At 43.7% G+C, this 19,495-nt stretch overlaps 1 protein-coding gene across 3 annotated transcripts in view; it reads left to right on the top strand.

Moving 5' to 3' along the window:
• LOC122933096 (serine/arginine-rich splicing factor 6-like) overlaps positions 1-17,930 on the top strand; it is a 33,109-nt gene extending 15,179 nt beyond the window's left edge. Inside the window, exons 4-6 of one of the 3 annotated variants that reach the window (XM_044287863.1) lie at positions 1,006-1,214; positions 11,525-11,572; positions 16,447-17,930. In XM_044287863.1, coding sequence (XP_044143798.1) covers positions 1,006-1,214; positions 11,525-11,572; positions 16,447-17,482 — 1,293 coding nt within the window. In that variant the 3' untranslated portion in view covers positions 17,483-17,930. The remainder of the gene's footprint in view (positions 1-1,005; positions 1,215-11,524; positions 11,573-16,446) is intronic. The other 2 variants (XM_044287864.1, XM_044287865.1) reach the window with 2 other exon arrangements.
• The last annotated feature ends 1,565 nt before the right edge of the window (positions 17,931-19,495 follow it).

Genomic DNA, 19,495 nt, shown 5'->3' on the forward strand with positions numbered 1-19,495 from the left:
TACTGACTGGTCAGTGAGGGTCTGACCTCTTGCCCACCCACTGATCCTCAGAGCAGTGGTCCATTTCGCTCATCCTGGTCGAGCATAAGGCTTGCTGCTCCATTCATTCTTTGTGGGGCATGTTGAAAATAGCCAAAAGCCAAATACGACACGGCTATCTCTGGCAGTCCCATAGAGAATTGAAGGAGTCGCGGGGCGCCTGCTCAACCTGCAGCTCCCTCAGGACAGGGGTTTGTTTTTAGGATCGATGTGGGCCAAGCGGTCAGACCCCCACCGATCAGCGAGTTGTTCCCTTTAATATTTTTTACAACCCCTTTAATGCCAAAACTTGCTTGGTAAATAAATAGGTTAAATCAGTCATAATAAATAGTAATCTACAGCTGATCTGTGGTCCTAAAGGGGTTGTTTCACTTCAGCAAAGGGCATTTATTATGTAGAGAAAGTTAATACAAGGCACTTACTAATGTATTGTGATTGTCCATATTGTCTCCTTTGCTGGTTTTAATTTTTTAATTTTTTATGATCCTGAATACAGTTTAATATGATCTTCAGCTGAATCTCTGTAGGAATGGAGCTCAGGATGAGACATGAAGTACAGACAGCAGGGTGTTGGTGAGGCTAATGAGCAGCAGCACTTGTATGCAGTCTCCATTACCACAGTCTGTTCTGTCAGTCCTCTGTACTTCATTTCTCATTAGCTCCATTCCTACAGAGATTCAGCTAAAGATATTCCCACCTGTATTCAGGATCATCATCCCTGACAAGTAGGACAGGAGGATGAGGCAGCTCTTTACCTCAGTGTTGTGAAGTAACTTGTCCTGCTGTGTGGTTAGGACAGGTTTTGTGTTTACTAATAGGAAGGCGGCCATTTTATTTCTCCTAATGATTGCTCCCTAGACCAAAGGAGCCATTATACCTAATGAAAGATAAAGAATTTTCATTGTATTAATTCACGGAGAGCCTTGTTAAGTAATTATTTTTTTTCACCATTTACTCTTTTTAAAGGACTTTATGGGGCAAGTGGGGGAGGTCACCTTTGTTGATGCTAATCACCTACGGCCTAATGAAGGAATCACAGAATTCCGTTCATACTCTGATATGAAGAGAGCGCTCGAAAGACTGGATGGTAAAGAAATCAATGGTCGAAAGATCCGTCTTGTGGAGGATAGAGCTGGATCTTGGGCCAGACGCTCTTCCTCACGCAGCCGTTCAAGGTAAATATGTTCAATGATGTAAGTTGCTAAACTAATCAATTATTAGACTGACTTCTGAATTAAAGGGTAAAAGTTATCTTCTATCCACAGGATAGGGGATAACTATCAGATTGGTGTGGGCCCTACTGCTGGGACCCCCACTGAGCTTAAGAACAGGGGCCCCCCTGCTGCTCCTCTGAAATGACCAGAGCGGCCGGTTGCACATGTGCGCAGCCGCTCCATTAATTTCTAAGGGAGTTTTGGAGATAGGAGCGCACGCTACTCTGTTATCTCCGGAACTCCCTTAGAAATCAGTGGAGCGACCAGCCACTCCGGCCATTTGAGGGGAGCAGCAGGCGGTTATTGTGATCGATGGGGGTCCCACTGGTAGGACCCCCACCGATCTGGTAGTCATCTCCTATCCTGTGGCTAGGGAATAATTTTTACCTACTGGAATACCCCTTTAAGCTGTGGACTAGAATACAGGCTGTATCACAGGGGGTCAGTACAAGTAAAACCGTACCTTTTTAAAAAGTGACTCTGCTTAAAGGGAATGTGTCATCAGAAAATGACCTGCTGTTAAAATCACTTTTTATGTTTAAACATATATTTTTAATTTTCCGTGCAATTTACATGTCTAATTGGCGCCACTTCTTGGTTTGTACAGATTACTTTATTGCAGTTAACTCATTCTAATCCTGCCTGTAATGATATCACCTCTGTGTATAGATAAAACAGGATCCACTATACAGAGTAGATGATTTTAAAGCTTATCTATTCGTTCTTTCTACAATGACCTTTCCCTTGTAAGTCAATGGGGTCCCCTCCTGACCATTGTGTCTATGGCCCATGGGGCTGCAATTTTCTTAAAGGGGTTATCCCATGACTAATGTAAAAAAATGTCATGTACTTTATGATTTCTCATCTCAATCTCTTCATAACAAAGCCAGAACCAGCCCTATAACGTACATGGATCCAGAGATCTCCCCATTTATTGCTCTGCTAGATTTATATCAAGCTGAAAGCTCAAGGGGAGTGTCTGTTCTGCTGCAGCTAAGGAGGCCTGTCTCAGCTCTCCCTATCGCAGCTCAGGGGGCGTGTCTCAGCGCTCCCTATCGCAGCTCAGGAGGCCTGTCTCAGCTCTCCCTATCGCAGCTCAGGGGGCAGTTGAAGGATAAAACTGAGCATGTGCGGCCATCTAGGTGAACAGGACAAAAAAATTGAAAAAACAAACAGCAGATACAGATATATTCTATTAAATAACTTTGTGGCTATGCTAAATTTTTAATTGCATGCAATTATAAAAGTATTCAGATCCCGTTGCTGGTTTGAAAACTAGAATATTGTTCATGGAGCAACCCCATTAATGATTTTTAAATGCCTTTAAGAATAGCGCAGACAAGATGGCTGCCTTCATAATCATCATGTTCTGGAAATAGAAGCAATAAATCTGCAATCAGAAAAGCAAAACGGATTAGAAAAAAAAAAGATATGTGCCACTCTCTGATTTTAACTGGCAGATAAAAATTTTGGTGACACATTTCCTTTGACTAGTACAAGACTGGACCATTTACCCCTTTCCTGACTAGGCACATTTTCTGTTTTTGTAGTATATGCATCTTTGAAATCCATTAAAAATTATCCCGTTCAGTTATCTACATGTAAAGAATTTTTGCGACTTTTCGGTGATACATGGGGCTTTTTTGTCATTTTTTATTTTAGTATTTTTTAATTTTTCTAAAAGTGGGGAAAAATGTTAAAAACAAGGAAAAATAGTTTGTTTTTAACAATAAACACAATACATTTTTTGGTTAATTGGACAATGGTCAACTAAAATAAAATTATTTTTTATTAGGTCTCCTTTCCATGCAGGTTGATTAGCTATATGGGATGTATGGGTTATGGTCGCTGGGGACATGGCTCGAAGCTGCATTGCGGCATGTGGTGCCTTTTTTTTTTTTTTTTTTTTTTTTTTTTTAATATATTTTTTATTTTAAACTTTGTGCAAAATACAAGACCTTTGGGGAACATTTAACATTACAATTTGATTTTTTTTTATTGCATATTTCTCCTGTAACTGGGGCTGACATAGTATCCCAACTTACAAGGGGAATACAGCCCTTAGAGAGGTTGTGCGTGCTTGTACACCATCTCTGCAGAGTTGATCTGAGTCTGAGAAGACCCAGCAGACTCACAACTCCTGGAGGTCATATAGCTGCTTGGACCGGACCGGATCTCTGTACATTATCTGTAGGGCGATGAGGGAAGGCATGGTGAAAGAACATCCCTACTTTCTCTATGGGGAGCCTTGCTGTCACTGAGATCTCTGCACAGTTGGTTTAAACCTTCCGTGCTGACATATGCCGACCACCTGAATGTGTATAGTCAACAGGCAGTAGGGAAAGGGTTAAACATTGTCAGTTTTTAATGGTGACAATACACCCCTCAACAACCACGCACTTTAACCCTTTTAGCTATAGGACTAGCTTTATGAGACCTTGAATTTTCCATGATGAGGACTCATGCACACGACCGTGTGTATTTTGTGGTCCGCAAACAATATGGATGACGTCCGTGTGCATTACGCATTTTGTGGAACGGAACAGCTGGCCTTGAATAGAATAGTCCTATTCTTGTCGGTAATGCGGACAATAATAGGACGTTCTATTTATTTGCGGAACGGACATACGGAAACGGAATGCACACAGAATAACTTCCGGTTTTTTTTGCGGACCCATGGAAATGAATTGTTCCGCATACGGTTAGGGCTGCAGTAAACGATTATTTTAGTAATCGAGTATTCTATCGATTATTTTCTACGATTAATCGAGCAATCTAATAAGAAAAAAATAATAATTTCCTTTATAAAAACTCATCAGACCCCCTGCCATCAGTCCCCAACACCCTTTGTTCCCCACTGTGCGATCAGCCCAAGTGCATCAGCTCTGCCCCCACACGGTGCCCCATCAGCTCTGCCCCCACACGGTGCCCCATCAGCTCTGCCCCCACGCTCCTCCTGACACCCGGATTGCACAGCGTCACTGGTTTCTATGACGCTGTGCACTCCAGGCGCCTGGCCTTAGTTGCGCCCCACCCCCTCGGTTTCACCAACTTACCTTTCCAGCAGGGGTGCTGCCGACACTCCATCGTTCTGCGCTGCACTGCTCCTGACGTCACACAGTGCGTCAGGTCACGGCGTGCGTACGTCAGGAGGTCAGAGCAGCGCAGGACCATGGACGTTCTGTGGAGTGTCCGGAGGCCGTCTGCTGGAAAGGTGAGTATTGCAGGCCAGCGGGAGACCACGGAGCAGGAGTAATAGCAAGCGCTTCACTCCCGCTCCGTGATCACATGACACAAACGAATCCTCGATGCAAAAAATTTGCATCGAGGATTATTTTGTGTCGAATTACTCGATTAAATCGAGTAATCGTTTCAGCCCTACATACGGTCCACAAAAGACCCGGAACAGACATGGAAAAAAAACGTTTGTGTGCATAAGCCCTGAGTTGGGAACCATTTCGGGGTACAATAAGGTATGTGGGGGGCAGTATGATTTAAAATAATGCCAAAAATGAATATAGTTTTTATTGGCTTATGCTATTTGCATAATAAAAGCCCTAACAAAATCATTTGTTTTCCATTACACCTCATGACAGCACGTGGAGTCCATCCCCCAGGCAGGAAACACTAATTTCCAAGATCTTTAAAAGTACTATCACCCTCCTCAGTTTCTGTCCATAGGACAGGGGAATGGCCCTAGGATTGGGTTAGATGCTGCTGGACCTCCTTCCTCCCTATAGCATCTGTGGAATGGAGGTTACCTGGTTGGTGTAAGTCTCCACCAGGAGCAACCATGTAGTCTGGAAATTTACATTTGCCCTGCAAAGGCTCTCTGTGCTCTTGGCTCCCACAGTGTTGGTGGTGTGCCACTGCTGGTTCCTCCATTGTATCCCTCTGGGGGGCCTGGCTCTAGTGTTTGGATGAGAGGGGAGCCTCCTTACCCCACGCCCTGTTCGACTCCGGTCATCTTCCTCCTCCTGTATGGCACTCTCTGCACAAGAGCACCTGCCTTTCATTGAGTTTGCGGGATTCTGGGTGGAGAATGTTGAAGAGAGCTTTGGGGATCGGGTGTGCATGTTCGGCAGAAGTGGTACTGCAGCATGACACCTGCATTCCAGAGTGGAGTCCGGAAGTAGAGAAGGGGTTCAGCAGTGGGAGGGAGAGCACACCCTACAAGTTGGAGACTCCAGCCAGCTACCTTGGGAAGAGGTTTTGTACCGCCAAACAGCCATGCAGGAAGGAGACGGAACAGGGTTTGTACGCTGGGTTGGATAAGAAGAGCGTCTCCCCCCCCTCCCTATCTTTTTTTCATTTTATTGGAGAGAGATTTAGATTTACTGATATGGTGTGTATTGTTTTAGGGTACTGGGTACACCCACAAGAATCTAGACACAAGTCCAAGGGCAAGCAATGTCGCAGGTGTAGAAAGAAACTGGCACCAACTTATACCAAGTTACTTTTCCTGTCTTGTTTTAATAAGTTGGTGAAAGAAGAGTCTCCATTCTTGTTTGAGTATTCAGAGCATGATTAGATTTTTAAAAGTCTTCACCACACTACATTAGGAAAAAGTCTGCGCGAATATCAGTAGCGGACTCTAGTGACTCATGATTTGGAAGAGGAAGGGCATATTGGGGGTTCTGACTCGTCTTCTGATGATCAGTCAGAAAGGTTCCCGTTTCAAAAAAGATATTGATCCCTTCCTCAAAGCGGTCAAAGACTATGGAATTGGAGGATATTGAAGTACCTAGGTGTCTTTAGGAGCAGATGTTTGACGGTCTTGGATCCAGGAGATCTAGAGTATTTCCTTTCCAAAAGAGGTAAAAAGAAAAAACCTGTTTGAGGAGGACGATATTGCTATGTGGCAGACTAATTCCAAAGTTCATGCTCCAGTAGCTAAAATTAGCAGGAGGTTCGCCTTGCCTTTTGAGGATTTGGGTGCTTTGGGATCCGATGAATAAGAGGGCCGATGTTTATTTTAGAATCGTGACACATCCATATCGGCCTTCAAGTCAAACATGGCCACACCTTCTGTAGCTAGGTCTCCTAGAGCTCATGCACATATATATATATATATATATAATATAATTTATTTATTTTCCCATATATGTTCGGTTTAGAAATGACTGTGTGCATGTCCGTTCTGCAAAAAAAAAAAAAGTCCTTGTCCGCATTACATACAAAGATAGGACTGTTCTATTAGGGGTCCCATTCCATTCTGCAAAATGTGGAACACACACACACAGCCTGTATCCATGTTTTGCGGATCTGAAATTTGTGGTCTGCAAAACACGAGCCCTTAGGCTGTGGTTAAGGCAGCTAGAGTCTCATATTTTGACTAGAACCCCCAGAGAACAACTTCTGTAGTCTGTCCCTACTATGTCTAAAATCGTGGACTTGAAAAAGCAAAGCAGAGAGAGATATGGGGGTTCTAAAAAGCGGTCAGATTGGAGAAAGCAAATCTTGGTGTTTCTTCTTTAAGTCCCAGCCTCAGTCCTCCAGTAGCACTCAGCAATGACACCAGGTCTCAGGGGGAGGGGGGGTGTTAACTTTTTTTCTTCTTGCAGGCCCGGAAAACCATCTCCAAAAGTTTCTGGGCCAGAAGTATTATAAATGGAGACTATTGGCTCAATTTCAACAAACCCTACCTGAGAGATTCAAGATAACAGACCTAAAGAGGACCTTTCATGGGTCCAGACTTTATAAACTAAGTATCGGGCTATGGAGGGCATACGCTTACTATTTTTTTTCCTGGACGCCTCTCCGTTTGCCCTCTGTGGCCCCCGTTAAATTCTCCTGCACTGTATGCAAATTTTTTTGCATCGGAACAGGGCGGGGGAGACTGCCCTATTTCCCCCTTGCTGTGAGCTGTCCAATCGCAGTGGAGAGTGTCACAGCCAGGGAGAAAAAAAACTCCCCTTCTCCCTGGCTGTGACGCTCTCCACTGGAGACAATGTTGCTATGCTGCTCTTTTTCTGGTCCCAAAGCCAAATGGCTCCTTCTACACCATCATTTATGTAAAAATTCTGCATGAAATCCTCAGCATACATGGTCCTCTATGTGGTCAAAAACGGTGTAATGGTGTCAGTGGGCATCAAAGATACTTGTCATCATTCCTTACTTAGACGACTTTCTGATATGATAGTGGGGCACTCTCCATACAGTCACAGGGTTCAGATTTTGCAAATCCTAGCAGAGTTGGTGTGGATGGAGACCTGGGATATGTCTTATCTTGCCCTTATCAGTGTTCTTTTCTAGGGATCATTCTAGTCACGAGTAAACTGGCTTGTTTTCTTCTGAGCGTAAAAAGGATATCATTCAGAGGAGAGTCGGTTAAGGGTGTCCTTAAGGGAAGCATGGGTCCTCTGTCTTATGACCTGCATTCCGGCTGTGTTATGGGCCAACTTTCACTCAAGGGTCCTTCAGACTCAAATTCTGTCCATATGGAACAGGTCTCCTTATTCCCTAACCAAAAAGATTTGTCTGTCAGTCTTAGTTTGCTCATCCCTCAGGTGGTGGGAGGTTCCAAAAAATCTCATGAGAGGGGTGGAGTGGTCCAGTGACAATCCCATTGTAATCTCCACAGATGCTAGTCCTAAAGGCTGTGGGTGCCATTCAGTTTTGGAAAATATGACAGCAGTAGCCTATATCAGGAGCTTCTAGAGATGGCAGAGGGTGTCTGTTTCTCCCTTTCGACAGTTCCTCCAAAAGGGAAAGACCATGTTAACGCAGACGCAGTCAACATTCAAGTCAGCCAGGGGGAGTGGTGTCTGAACCAGGAAGTCTTCAATCAGATAGTGAAGCTGTTAGGGGTTCCTTCGATGGATGTTTGTACTACCTGGGAGGACAGGAAATGCAGGAAGTTCTTTTCCCATCAATCCAAAATATTGCCCTTGGGGTTGTGGATGCCCTTTTTCATAGGTGGAAGGTAGGGCTGTCGAATATAATCGATGCAGCGATGCATCGCGATTCGACCCCCGGCGATTCTGCATCGATGCGGTTGCTTTAAATAATCGATGCATGTTAATGACGTTAGCGACGCGTCCGCCGTGCAGCCGAGTCGGAAAAAAGTTTTTGGGCGCCTTCTTTCCCGCCTCCCGCTGACGTGTCAGAGGGGGTGGCCACAACATTGAGTGAGCCGGGTCTGACTGAGTGAGGAGGAGCCGGAGGCGTGGTTTCCGCGCATCTCCGGCTCCCAGTCAGACACTCAGAAGCAGGCGGCAGTGCGGACGTGCGGTGGCTGGCGGCGAGGTGAGTTATCTACCTCCAAAGCGCCTGCCACCTACACAGCATATACACCTACCGCCTGCCACCTACACAGCTCATATTGCCGCTTCTCATACCTTTGCCGCCCGCGCCATGTTTCTTCTTTATTTTTCCGGTTGTGTATCTTCTTATTCTTCCCCTCCGTCTACAGTGGACGGAACTTTAGGTTCCGGGTCTATGAAAGGCGGTCAAACAGCGGCCCCTAGTGGCCAGTCTGGGAATGTCTACATTTATCTCACACTATTCAGGAGATTGCTCCCAGCAGGAGGTGATCCACACTGACAACTCTCAGCTAAGGGCAGGGATCTGAAACTGCTGGGGTGTCAGATTTACTGACAGTTACTGATCCTGCACCATCAGAGCCCCTTCACACGTGTATCAGTCCCTACTGAGAGGATGGTGATTGTGGATACACAGGATCTATCAACCTGAAACCTCCAGGACTAAGGCTACTTTCACACTAGCGCTTGATCGGATCCGTTCTGAACGGATCCGATCATATTAATGCAGACGGAGGCTCCGTTCAGTACGGTTCCGTCTGCATTAATAACTTAGAAAATTTTCTAAGTGCGCAAGATGCCTGAGCGGATCCGTCCAGACTTTCAATGTAAAGTCAATGGGGGACGGATCCGCTTGAAGATTGAGCCATATGGTGACATCTTCAAGCGGATCCGTTCCCATTGACTTACATTGTAAGTCTGGACGGATCCGCTCGCCTCCGCACGGCCAGGCGGACACCCGAACGCTGCAAGCAGCGTTCAGCTGTCCGCCTGTCCGTGCGGAGGCGAGCGGAGCGGAGGCTGAACGCCGCCAGACTGATGCAGTCTGAGCGGATCCGCTCCATTCAGACTGCATCAGGGCTGGACGGAGGCGTTCGGGTCCGCTCGTGAGCCCCTTCAAACGGAGCTCACGAACGGACCGACGAACGCTAGTGTGAAACTAGCCTAATACTGATGGTCTCTCAGGTTCTTTCACACTTGCGTTTTTCTTTTCCGGCGCTGAGTTCCGTCCTAGGAGCTCAATACCGGAAAAGAACTGACCAGTTTTATCCTAATGCATTCTGAATGGAGAGCAATCCGTTCAGGAGGCATCAGTTCAGTCCCTCTTACGTTTTTTGACCGGAGAGAATACCGCAGCATGCAGCAGTTTTCTCTCCGGCCAAAAATCCTGAACACTTGCCGGATCCAGCTTTAAACTTATATTGAAATGTATTAGTGCCAGATCCGGCATTAAAATTGCTGCATTGACGGATCCGTTCTTCCGATCTGCGCAGACCTTTAAATCTGTGAAAAAAATAAACACCGGATCCGTTTTTCCAGATGACACCGGAGAGACAGATCCGGTATTTCAATGCATTTGTCAGACGGATCCGCCTGACAATAGATACAAATAAATATTTTTGTGCAATTTCTGACTGATTGAATTAATTTTTTGATGTAAAATTGAAAAACAAGGGGACTTGGGTAATAATCTTGATGCATCGTGATGCATCGCCGAATCGAATCGAATCGTGGACTTGATAATCGTAATCGCATCGAATCGTGAGACGAGTGAAGATGCGCAGCCCTAGTGGAAGGAGGATCTCGGTTATGCCTTTTCCCCTCTCAGCCTCCTTCTCAGAGTAATATAAAAATAAGGATAGAAGGGGAGAAAGTGATCCTCTTTGCCCCTTTTGACTCAGAAGGGTATGGTTCAAGTGGCTCAGGGCTCAGGAGTATGTCCCTGTATGACTCATCGGTTCTGCCACAGAAGAAGGATTTGTTATTTTAGGGTCTTCTCATCTATCAAGAAGTAGAGAAGCTGCATCTGACTGCCTGGATCTTTCTGATAAGGTTATCTCTACTCCTCAGGCCAGTGGGGAAAAAGGTTACTTCTAGTATTTGTCAGAATCTGGAAGGCTTTTGTTAGATTTGCTTATGATTCTGTGGACATTGCTTTGCATCCTAACATTTCGCTTGTGTTAGATTTCTTGCAGAAGGGCCATAACAAGAGTCTTAGACCCAGCACTCTTAAATGGGTTCTCTGGGAATAATTCGTTTTTAGCAATTGCCCACACTCTACCGCTCTACGTGAAAGATTCATAGTTATCTGGTTATCTGCTCCTTGCCACTCCGGTTCTCCAGACTGTCTCAGATTTGTCCATGTACAGTGTCTTGAAAAAGTATTTATACCCCTTGAACTTTTCCACATTTTTTTTTTTTCACGTTACATCCACAAACTTAAATTTTATTGGGATTTTATGTATAGACCAACATAAAGTAGCAAGTATGTGTGAAGTGAAAAGAAAATACATAGTTTTCAAAAAATTTGATAAATTTAAAATCTGGAAAGCGTGTTTTTGTATTTAACCCCATGTACCTAAATAAAAGCCAGTGTAACCAATAGCCTCCAGAAGTCCGCTAATTAGTAAATCGGGTTAACACAGGGTGAGACCAGAGTCTGTGTCTTTCCTCCTGCTGCCTGTCGGCACATTCCCCACTGCCCCCCTTATGCTGGCTGAGATTTAACCCTTAATATCTGAGGTTGTGTAGCAGCTAGAGATGTGATCCTGGTCTTCTTTGAAGGCTGTCAATCCTAGCTGCCAGGTCACGGTGTTGGCTGCCAGAAATACAGCATTTAGTAAATGCATCTGAAACGAGTGCTTCAGGTCTTATGCAGCTCTCACTGGGACCTGTTTCTAATTGCTGTATAAAGCATATAAGATTGTCCGTTTCAAACAAGACTAAAATTGCAGCTGTAGCTCTCAAGAAGAGGCCCTCAGAACTGGCCTCCCCTCTGCAACCACACAGCCCAAATACAGTTGTTCAAAACAGTATTGTCGTTTCCTGCCTAAAGAAATTGTGTTCGGTATGATTGGGGCAGGGGTGTTCTACTCGAATGCACCAAGTTCCTCATTGCCTTCGATTGATGAATTCTTACATTATACGAAAACAGATGTGACCAGAACAGATTCTCACTTGCAGATGTGTCATTTAAAATACTGTTTACTTTTGGAATTTAATCTTTAGGTCAAATTTCAGATCTCGATCGCAGAGGAGCAGCCGTTCTAAATCAAGGTAGGGCAGGAAGGAGTACTGTTATGTTAACAACACTGCAATTTTGAAACCCCATAATATTTTGATATTATTTTACTAATGTTCAAGTATTTCAGCTGAATGCAGGCCACCACTTACCCCCAGAAAAAAGCCACCACTTGAGCAAATGTGTAAAATCATTATGTAAAGAAACCCTCCATTTAACACCAGAGGGGAGAGGTTTTTTGTTTTTTTGTTTTTTTTGTTTTGTTTTTTGTGATTGGCCATGGAAATGTAACAAATATATTGAGTGCAGGAGCGTGGTTTAACCTGAGTCCTTAAACAACGTATATCAACAGAATAGACCCCATTTAAACCAGGGAGTCATTTATCAAAATGGTGTAAATTAGAACTCGCTTAGTTGCCCATAGCAACCAATCAGAGCCCTCCTTTCATTTTCCAAAGGAGCTGTCAAAAATGAAATGTGGAATCTGATTGGTTGATACGCGCAAAAGCCAGTTCTAACATGTAGTATAGTAGTTGGTGGGGAACACCTCACTTGGAAAAATCTATATATAGGATATCTATATATTAAAATTTATTTTATTACAGCAGTATTATATAATATAAAAACAATATGTATCTCTATTTAAAACCTCATACAATATATATATATATATATATATATATATATATATATGCGCATATACAAAAACACTCCGCATATAAAAACATATGCAGAAAATACTTTAAATGAGCTTTAACATACAGCTTTCTCACACCAATATATTGAACTGCCACAGTCCAAAATTAGCTATATCGATGCGATTCAGAAAGATCTTATTTCAAATGATATAATATGAGATAAGAAATATTTTTTCTTTTCTCTACTCAGTTGAAGGATATCGTCGATTATATATGAACTGTGCAAGGCTGCGATGTCCCCCTCCACTATATATCTATATCTATATATATATATATATATATATATATATCAGTAACAAAGTTTGGTGATTCCACTATGGTAACTCAAAACAGTCGTAGCGTTATGTCCTTTAGGCTGTAGTTAGCATACTGGTTCCGTTGTTATCTTTAAGGTATCCAAAGATTTAAAACAGTATAATTGTAAGTCTTGTATTCAAATGTCACTTTGATCCAAAATGCATCAGTATTCGTATACTTGGAGTGCATCATGTAGACTCCTGCTCAGGATACTTCGTCGTCAGTATCCAGGTGCCGGCTGATTCAATGTTGGCACAAATAGTCCTGGTAGCCGTAGGCAGGAATTTTGGATAGGAGAGTTAATATTCGTAAATGTCCTCATGATGCACTCCAAGTATACGAATACTGATGCAATTTGGATCAAAGTGACATTTGAATACAAGACTTACAATTATACTGTCTTAAATCTTTGGATACCTTAAAGATAGCAACGGAACCAGTATGCTAACTACAGCCTAAGGCCTCATGCACACGACCGTTGTGTGCATCCGTGGCCGTTGTGCCGTTTTCCGTTTTTTTTTTTTTTTTCGCGGACCCATTGACTTTCAAAAGTCGGAAAAATCGGAAACTGCACCGTTTTGCAGCCGAGACCGTGATCCGTGTTTCCTGTCCGTCAAAAAAATAGGACCTGTCCTATTTTTTTGACGGACAACGGTTCACGGACCCATTCAAGTCAATGGGTCCGTGAAAGAACACGGATGCACACAAGATTGGCATCCGTGTCCGTGATCCGTGGCCTTAGGTTACTTTCATACAGACAGATCCGAAGATCCGTCTGCATAAAAGCTTTTTCAGAGGTGAGTTTTCCCTTCGTGAAAACTCAGATCCGACAGTATATTCTAACACAGAGGCGTTCCCATGGTGATGGGGACGCTTCAGGATAGTATATAATGAAAAACTGTGTACATGACTGCCCCCTGCTGCCTGGCAGGTGCTGCCAGGCAGCAGGGGGCAGACCCCCCCCCCTGTTTTTAACTCATTGGTGGCCAGTGCGGCCTCCCCCCCCTCCCTCCCTCCCCTGTAGTTAACTCATTGGTGGCTAGTGGGCCCTCTCCCCTCCCTCCCCCTCCTAATTAAAATCGCCCCCCCATCATTGGTGGCAGTGGAGAGTACCGATCGGAGTCCCAGTGTAATCACTGGGGCTCCGATCGGTAACCATGGCAACCGGGACACTTCTGCAGTCCCGGTTGCCATGGTTACTTAGCAATTTGTAGAAGCTTCATACTTACCTGCGAGCAGCGATGTCTGTGACCGGCCGGGAGCTCCTCCTACTGGTAAGTGACAGGTCTGTGCTATAGGCAATGCGCCGCACAGACCTTTCACTTACCAGTAGGAGGAGCTCCCGGCCGGTCACAGACATCGCAGCTCGCAGGTAAGTATGAAGCTTCTACAAATTGCTAAGCAACCATGGCAACCGGAACTGCAGTAGCGTCCCGGTTGCCATGGTTACCGATCGGAGCCCTAACGATTACACTGGGACTCCGATCGGTACTCTCCACCGCCACCAATGATAGGGGGGGGGCGAATTTAATTAGGAGGGGGAGGGAGGGGAGAGGGCCCACTAGCCACCAACGAGTTATCTACAACGGAGGGAGGGGGGCCCACTGGACACCAATGAGTTAACTACAGGGGAGGGAGGGGGGCCCACTGGACACCAATGAGTTAACTACAGGGGAGGGAGGGGGGGGGGGGCCGCACTGGCCACCAATGAGTTAAAAACAGGGGGGGGGGGCAGTCATGTACACAGTTTTTCAGTATATTCTAACCTGAAGCGTCCCATCACCATGGGAACGCCTGCGTTCCCATGGTGATGGGGACGCTTCAAGTTAAAATATACCATCGGATTGGAGAAAACTCCAATCCGATGGTATAAAAGGGACTCCTGACTTTACATTGAAAGTCAATGGGGACGGATCCGTTTGAAATGGCACCATATTGTGTCAACGTCAAACAGATCCGTCCCCATTGACTTGCATTGTAATTCAGGACGGATCCGTTTGGCTCCGCACGGCCAGGCGGACACCAAAACGACATTTTTTTCATGTCCATGGATCCTCCAAAAATCAAGGAAGACCCACGGACGAAAAAACGGTCACGGACCTACGGACCCCGTTTTTGCGGACCGTGAAAAAATACTGTCGTGTGCATGAGGCCTAAAGGACATAACGCTACGACTGTTTGAGTTACCATAGTAGAACCACCAAACCTTGTACTTTGTTACTGCCACATATATATAGTGTGGAGGGGGACATCACAGCCTTGCACAGTTCATATATATCGACGAAATCCTTTTAACTGAGTAGAGAAAAGAAAAAAATATTTCTTATCTCATATTATATCCTTTGAAATAAGATCTAATTTTGGACTGTGGCAGTTCAATATATATTGGTGTGAGAGGGATGTGAGAAATAATCACATCTAAGAATACATGAATACGCTGCCTGTTCACCCCTCATATACCAATATAAAATATATGGGTCTCAATACATATATCTGAACAGATGTATGTTAAAGCTCATTGAAAGTATTTTCTGCATATGTTTTTATATGCGGAGTGTTTTTGTATATGCGCATATATATATATTTTGTATGATACATATTGTTTTTATATAATACTGCTGTAATAAAATTAATTTTAATATATAGATATTCTATATATAGATTTTTCCGAGTGAGGTGTGCCCAACCCACTATTATACTACATTTTTGTTTTCTACAGATTGGGTGTATCTGATCTGGTTGGAGGCACCCTACCATAAGCATAGAATAGGTGAGCCAACACTACGCCTCTACAAAAGCCAGTTCTACTTTACACCAGTTTGATAAATGACCCCCAATTGTATGACAAGCTCAGCTGAATGTAATGATACCAAGAACATTCTTAACAGCCGTAAACTGACAATGGATTGCCTATCTGTATTGGAGGTCTTGTCCTTTGTGTTGACTGTTACAGAAGTACAATATTTTGTATTCCTTTTCAGTGGCATAGTACTGCCAAAATAACAATGAACAGCCAAAAATTGTAATAAAACATGCACCTGGAAGGTTCCTTTTAAATTTAGATCCCATATATATCACTTTTTATATCCCTTCTTGAAAAATTGGGCTACACATCAAGTTCTAGTTAAATGATGTAGAAGAAGTTGGAAAAAACTTTGCTCAAGAAGGATATATCGGATAAGGATAAAACTGAGTGACGGCCGTTTTGTGCAACACTGCACTTCATCCGGCCATCTTATGAATCGATTTATGTGATACATTTAGGTACTGAGCAGCACATGAAGACTCACACTGGCAACTGTATGTAGACTTCCTCATTATAGAATAAATGGCAGTGTGAATCTCATTTCTGCATTGCTATCATCTATTTAAACATCTGGATTGATTGTCCTTGCCTTCTACGTAACAGTGTACAGTGCTTTGTAAATAATGATCGGGAAGCGGCAATGTCCCCAAGTCCTAGGAATCACATGTCCCCCACTTGTCTCATATAATGTTATGGGAGACACAAAGTGTAAAAAAAAAAATACCACAGCTTCCTGGTTCTGTACTGGCGACCATAAACTGTATGTCACACTATATCAAAATGACTATTATGGAAAGGTGACATAACTTTTTAAAAACAGGTATTAGAAAAAATTGACAATTAAAATGACATAAAAATAGTTCCAGGTATCACTGGAAAAATTTGCAAACATAATAAAAAAATGGAAAGTGTGTCTAGTCAGAAAAGGGTTTAAATGGCCCTGTCTTGAAACGGTTAACAAAACATTGTTACCTCCTCACTGTCTGGTACCTGCCAGTTCTATATCATGATTAATGATGGAGCTAAATTGTTAATTTTAGTTGTTTTTAAAACAGTAGTGGAGGTGTTGTGTTTATGCCTTATCATATATTTTCCCCAAAATTCACAGATCACGTAGCAGAAGCAAGCGACGAACACGGAGAAGCAAAAGCCCCAGCAAAGACAGGAGACATAGCAAAAGTGTTAGCAAGGGTAGAAGGGATAGCCGGAGTCGTACTAAAGAGAGAAGCATGAGTAAAAGTAACAGAAGTGTAAGGAAGAGGGGACTAAGTCATAGCTACAGTGAAGATAGGGTAAAAAGGAGCAAAAATAGGAGCAGGAGTCGTAGCAAATTGCAAAAGAGTAGAGATAGCAGAAGCCCTACTACAGAACAAAAGAAGAATGCAAGTCGAAGCAAGGAAAGAGAAAGTAGGAGTCAAAGCGAAGAGAGGGACTGCAAAAGTAATGAAAGAAGTCCTAGCAAAGAAAGAGAAGATCCAGTTAATGAGAGGGAAAAGAATGATAGTCAAGAAAGAGAAATAAGTCCAAGAGAAATAAGTCCAGAAAAGGAACGCTGTGAAAGGGAAAGAAGTTTTAGCCATGATCGAGACAGAAGTCACAATAGGGAAAAAAGGGATAGCGATCCAAGAAAAGAAAGAAATAGAAGTCGAAGCAAAGACAGGAGAGATAGAAGTGGGTCTAGGGATCTAAAGAATAGGGACAGAAGCCAGAGCAGAGGTAGAAGAGAAAAACATAGCAGAAGCAGATACAGGAGTCCAAGCAACGAAACCGAGAGAAACAGCAGCTATGATGATGGATACAGTCAAAGCAACAAAAGTGGCAAAAGTCACAAAGACGTCGAAAGAAATGGTAAAAGAAGCCGCAGTCAAAGCATAGAGAGAAATAGGAAACTTCACCAAGAAGATCATAGCAGCAGTAGCGAGACTTCTGCAAAAAGCAACAGAGAGGACACTGAGACATTTACTGCAGAGTCTGATACCGAAATTCAGGAAGCTAAGACTGTGTGCAGAGAAGAACCTGAAGATGGCAACCCTGCTCAAACGCCTCCAAAAGTTTCTACCCCTGATGACACAAAAGAAGAATCCCCAACAGTTAACTCCCCTACCAAACGGCAATCTAGATCGGCCTCTCCTACAGAGCCATGACATTTTTCGGATTCCCTTTTATTAAACAGGTTGCACTCTGCACCTTATGTTAATGTTTTATATTTATTTCAGAAATTAAAACCTCTTCTGGTCTGTGAGCATCCCACTGTTCTATTTCAGGACACAAACTTTGTTGGAGTATATTTGGTATGCCTAAAAAGGTTGTTCCTATGATTAACGTTTATGGCATATCAGTTCTGCCCACTGAACTCTACAGGAGATACAGAAACCGCCTCCAACACGTATAAAGTAGCTCATATGTACTATAGGGAGTTCAGTAGAAAGCGACAGACTATGCATGGCCAAATCCATGCTGTTCTAATAATTGGACATTCTCGGAATTTCCTATTAAAGGGATCTGTCCCTTCAAAAACGCATATAAAACCACCAGCATTGCCTTATAGTAGCCCCCAGTCTGTTCTTTAGGGTCCATTCACACGTCCGTTGTTTCTTTCCTGATCTGTTCCGCAAAAAACGGAACAAATCAGGAAACAAACAACGGACGTGTGAATAGACCCTTATCATGTGTTTGATCCGGTAATCTGATGCTCACTACATGACAAAAACAATGTTTTAAGTGGCGCTATCTTGCGGCCTGGGATTGCGTTAGTCTCGCGCATGCGCGGTGTGTTGATGAAACCCGGCTAACTGCCGGAGATGGGACCGCGCAGTAACAAGGAGCGCACCGCGGAAGGGGCGAGACTAACTCGATGCCGGGCCACACTGCAGGATGTCAATCACACACAAGAGAGGACGGTTAGGGGGCGTGATTATCTTGACTTGAAGCAAGGAAGCCACTGCCCCCTTGACTTCAAGCTGACCGGCAAGATGACTCTTAAAACATCATTTTTGTCATGTATGGAGCATCAGATTACCGGATCAAACACATGATTAATAACAGACTGGGGGCTACTATAAGGTACTGCTGGCGGTTTTATATGCGTTTGAGGTGACAGGTTACCTTTTGACTCCTATTAAAAGGTTTGTGCTATAGTAAAATGTATCGCCTATCCTCTGCTGGGATCACCTCCAGTCTTTAAAACAGGTTTCACAAGCCCCTAGTCTTCGTTACTGCATGACTAGAATGAGGAGGAGTAACTTTGGAGCATGCTCCATTCAATATGGGCTGATGGAAACAGCAGAGTGTGAACTTGTCGGTTTGTGTCAGGCCCATAGAGATTGAATGGAGCTGCGGTGCATGCTCCACTACCACTCCACTTTAACTCCTCACTGTGATTGTGCATTGAGGTGAAAAAGAGGATTTGAGACTCCCACTCTAGTGATGGCAGGGATCCATATTGTGTGGATAGATGATAAATGTCCATTGTGGCACAATCTCAAGCCACGTGCCCTCCATAGAAAGCTAATAGTTGCTTCCACTTCTTTCTAGTGATCCTAGCCATATGCCATCAATATCTGTAAAAGGAAAACCCGTTTTGTGAAGTGGTAAAATAGATTTCTGAAAAAAACATGTTTGAAATTTAATAAAGTTCTTTTATTATTTAAAGAGCATTTGTTACCAGACAGAGCGGTGTATTTAGGGTATCTGTAAGAGGCACTGTTGTGGGACTGGTAGCCACTTGAAGGGGTATTCCTATATCAGATTTTTATGGACATAAAAGTCTGATACATGCGTGTCACACCTCCTAGGGCCCGCATCCATCTTGAGAACCGGGCTCCCGTTTGCCGTCTGAAGTGTATGGAGAGGTGGTCGTGCATGCACATTTTTCTCCACTTCTGTGGGAGGTCCAAGAACAGCCCAAAACAGTTGCTCAGCTTTCCTAAGAACTACCAAATAAATGACTGGAGACAGCCACACATGCACGACCACCTCTCTATACACTTCAGCTGGCAAACGGGTCCCGTTCGTGAGAAGTAAGACCCACATCTAACAGACTTTTATGACATACCCTATGAATTTGCCATAAAAGTCCAAGATGGGAATATCCCGTTAGACACCTGGGCTCAAAAATTACCAATGTACCCACTAGCTTTCTTTTAGCAGAGCATCTT

This window comes from Bufo gargarizans, chromosome 3 (assembly GCF_014858855.1).
Source record: "Bufo gargarizans isolate SCDJY-AF-19 chromosome 3, ASM1485885v1, whole genome shotgun sequence".
In the NCBI taxonomy this organism is placed as follows: Eukaryota; Metazoa; Chordata; class Amphibia; order Anura; family Bufonidae; genus Bufo; species Bufo gargarizans.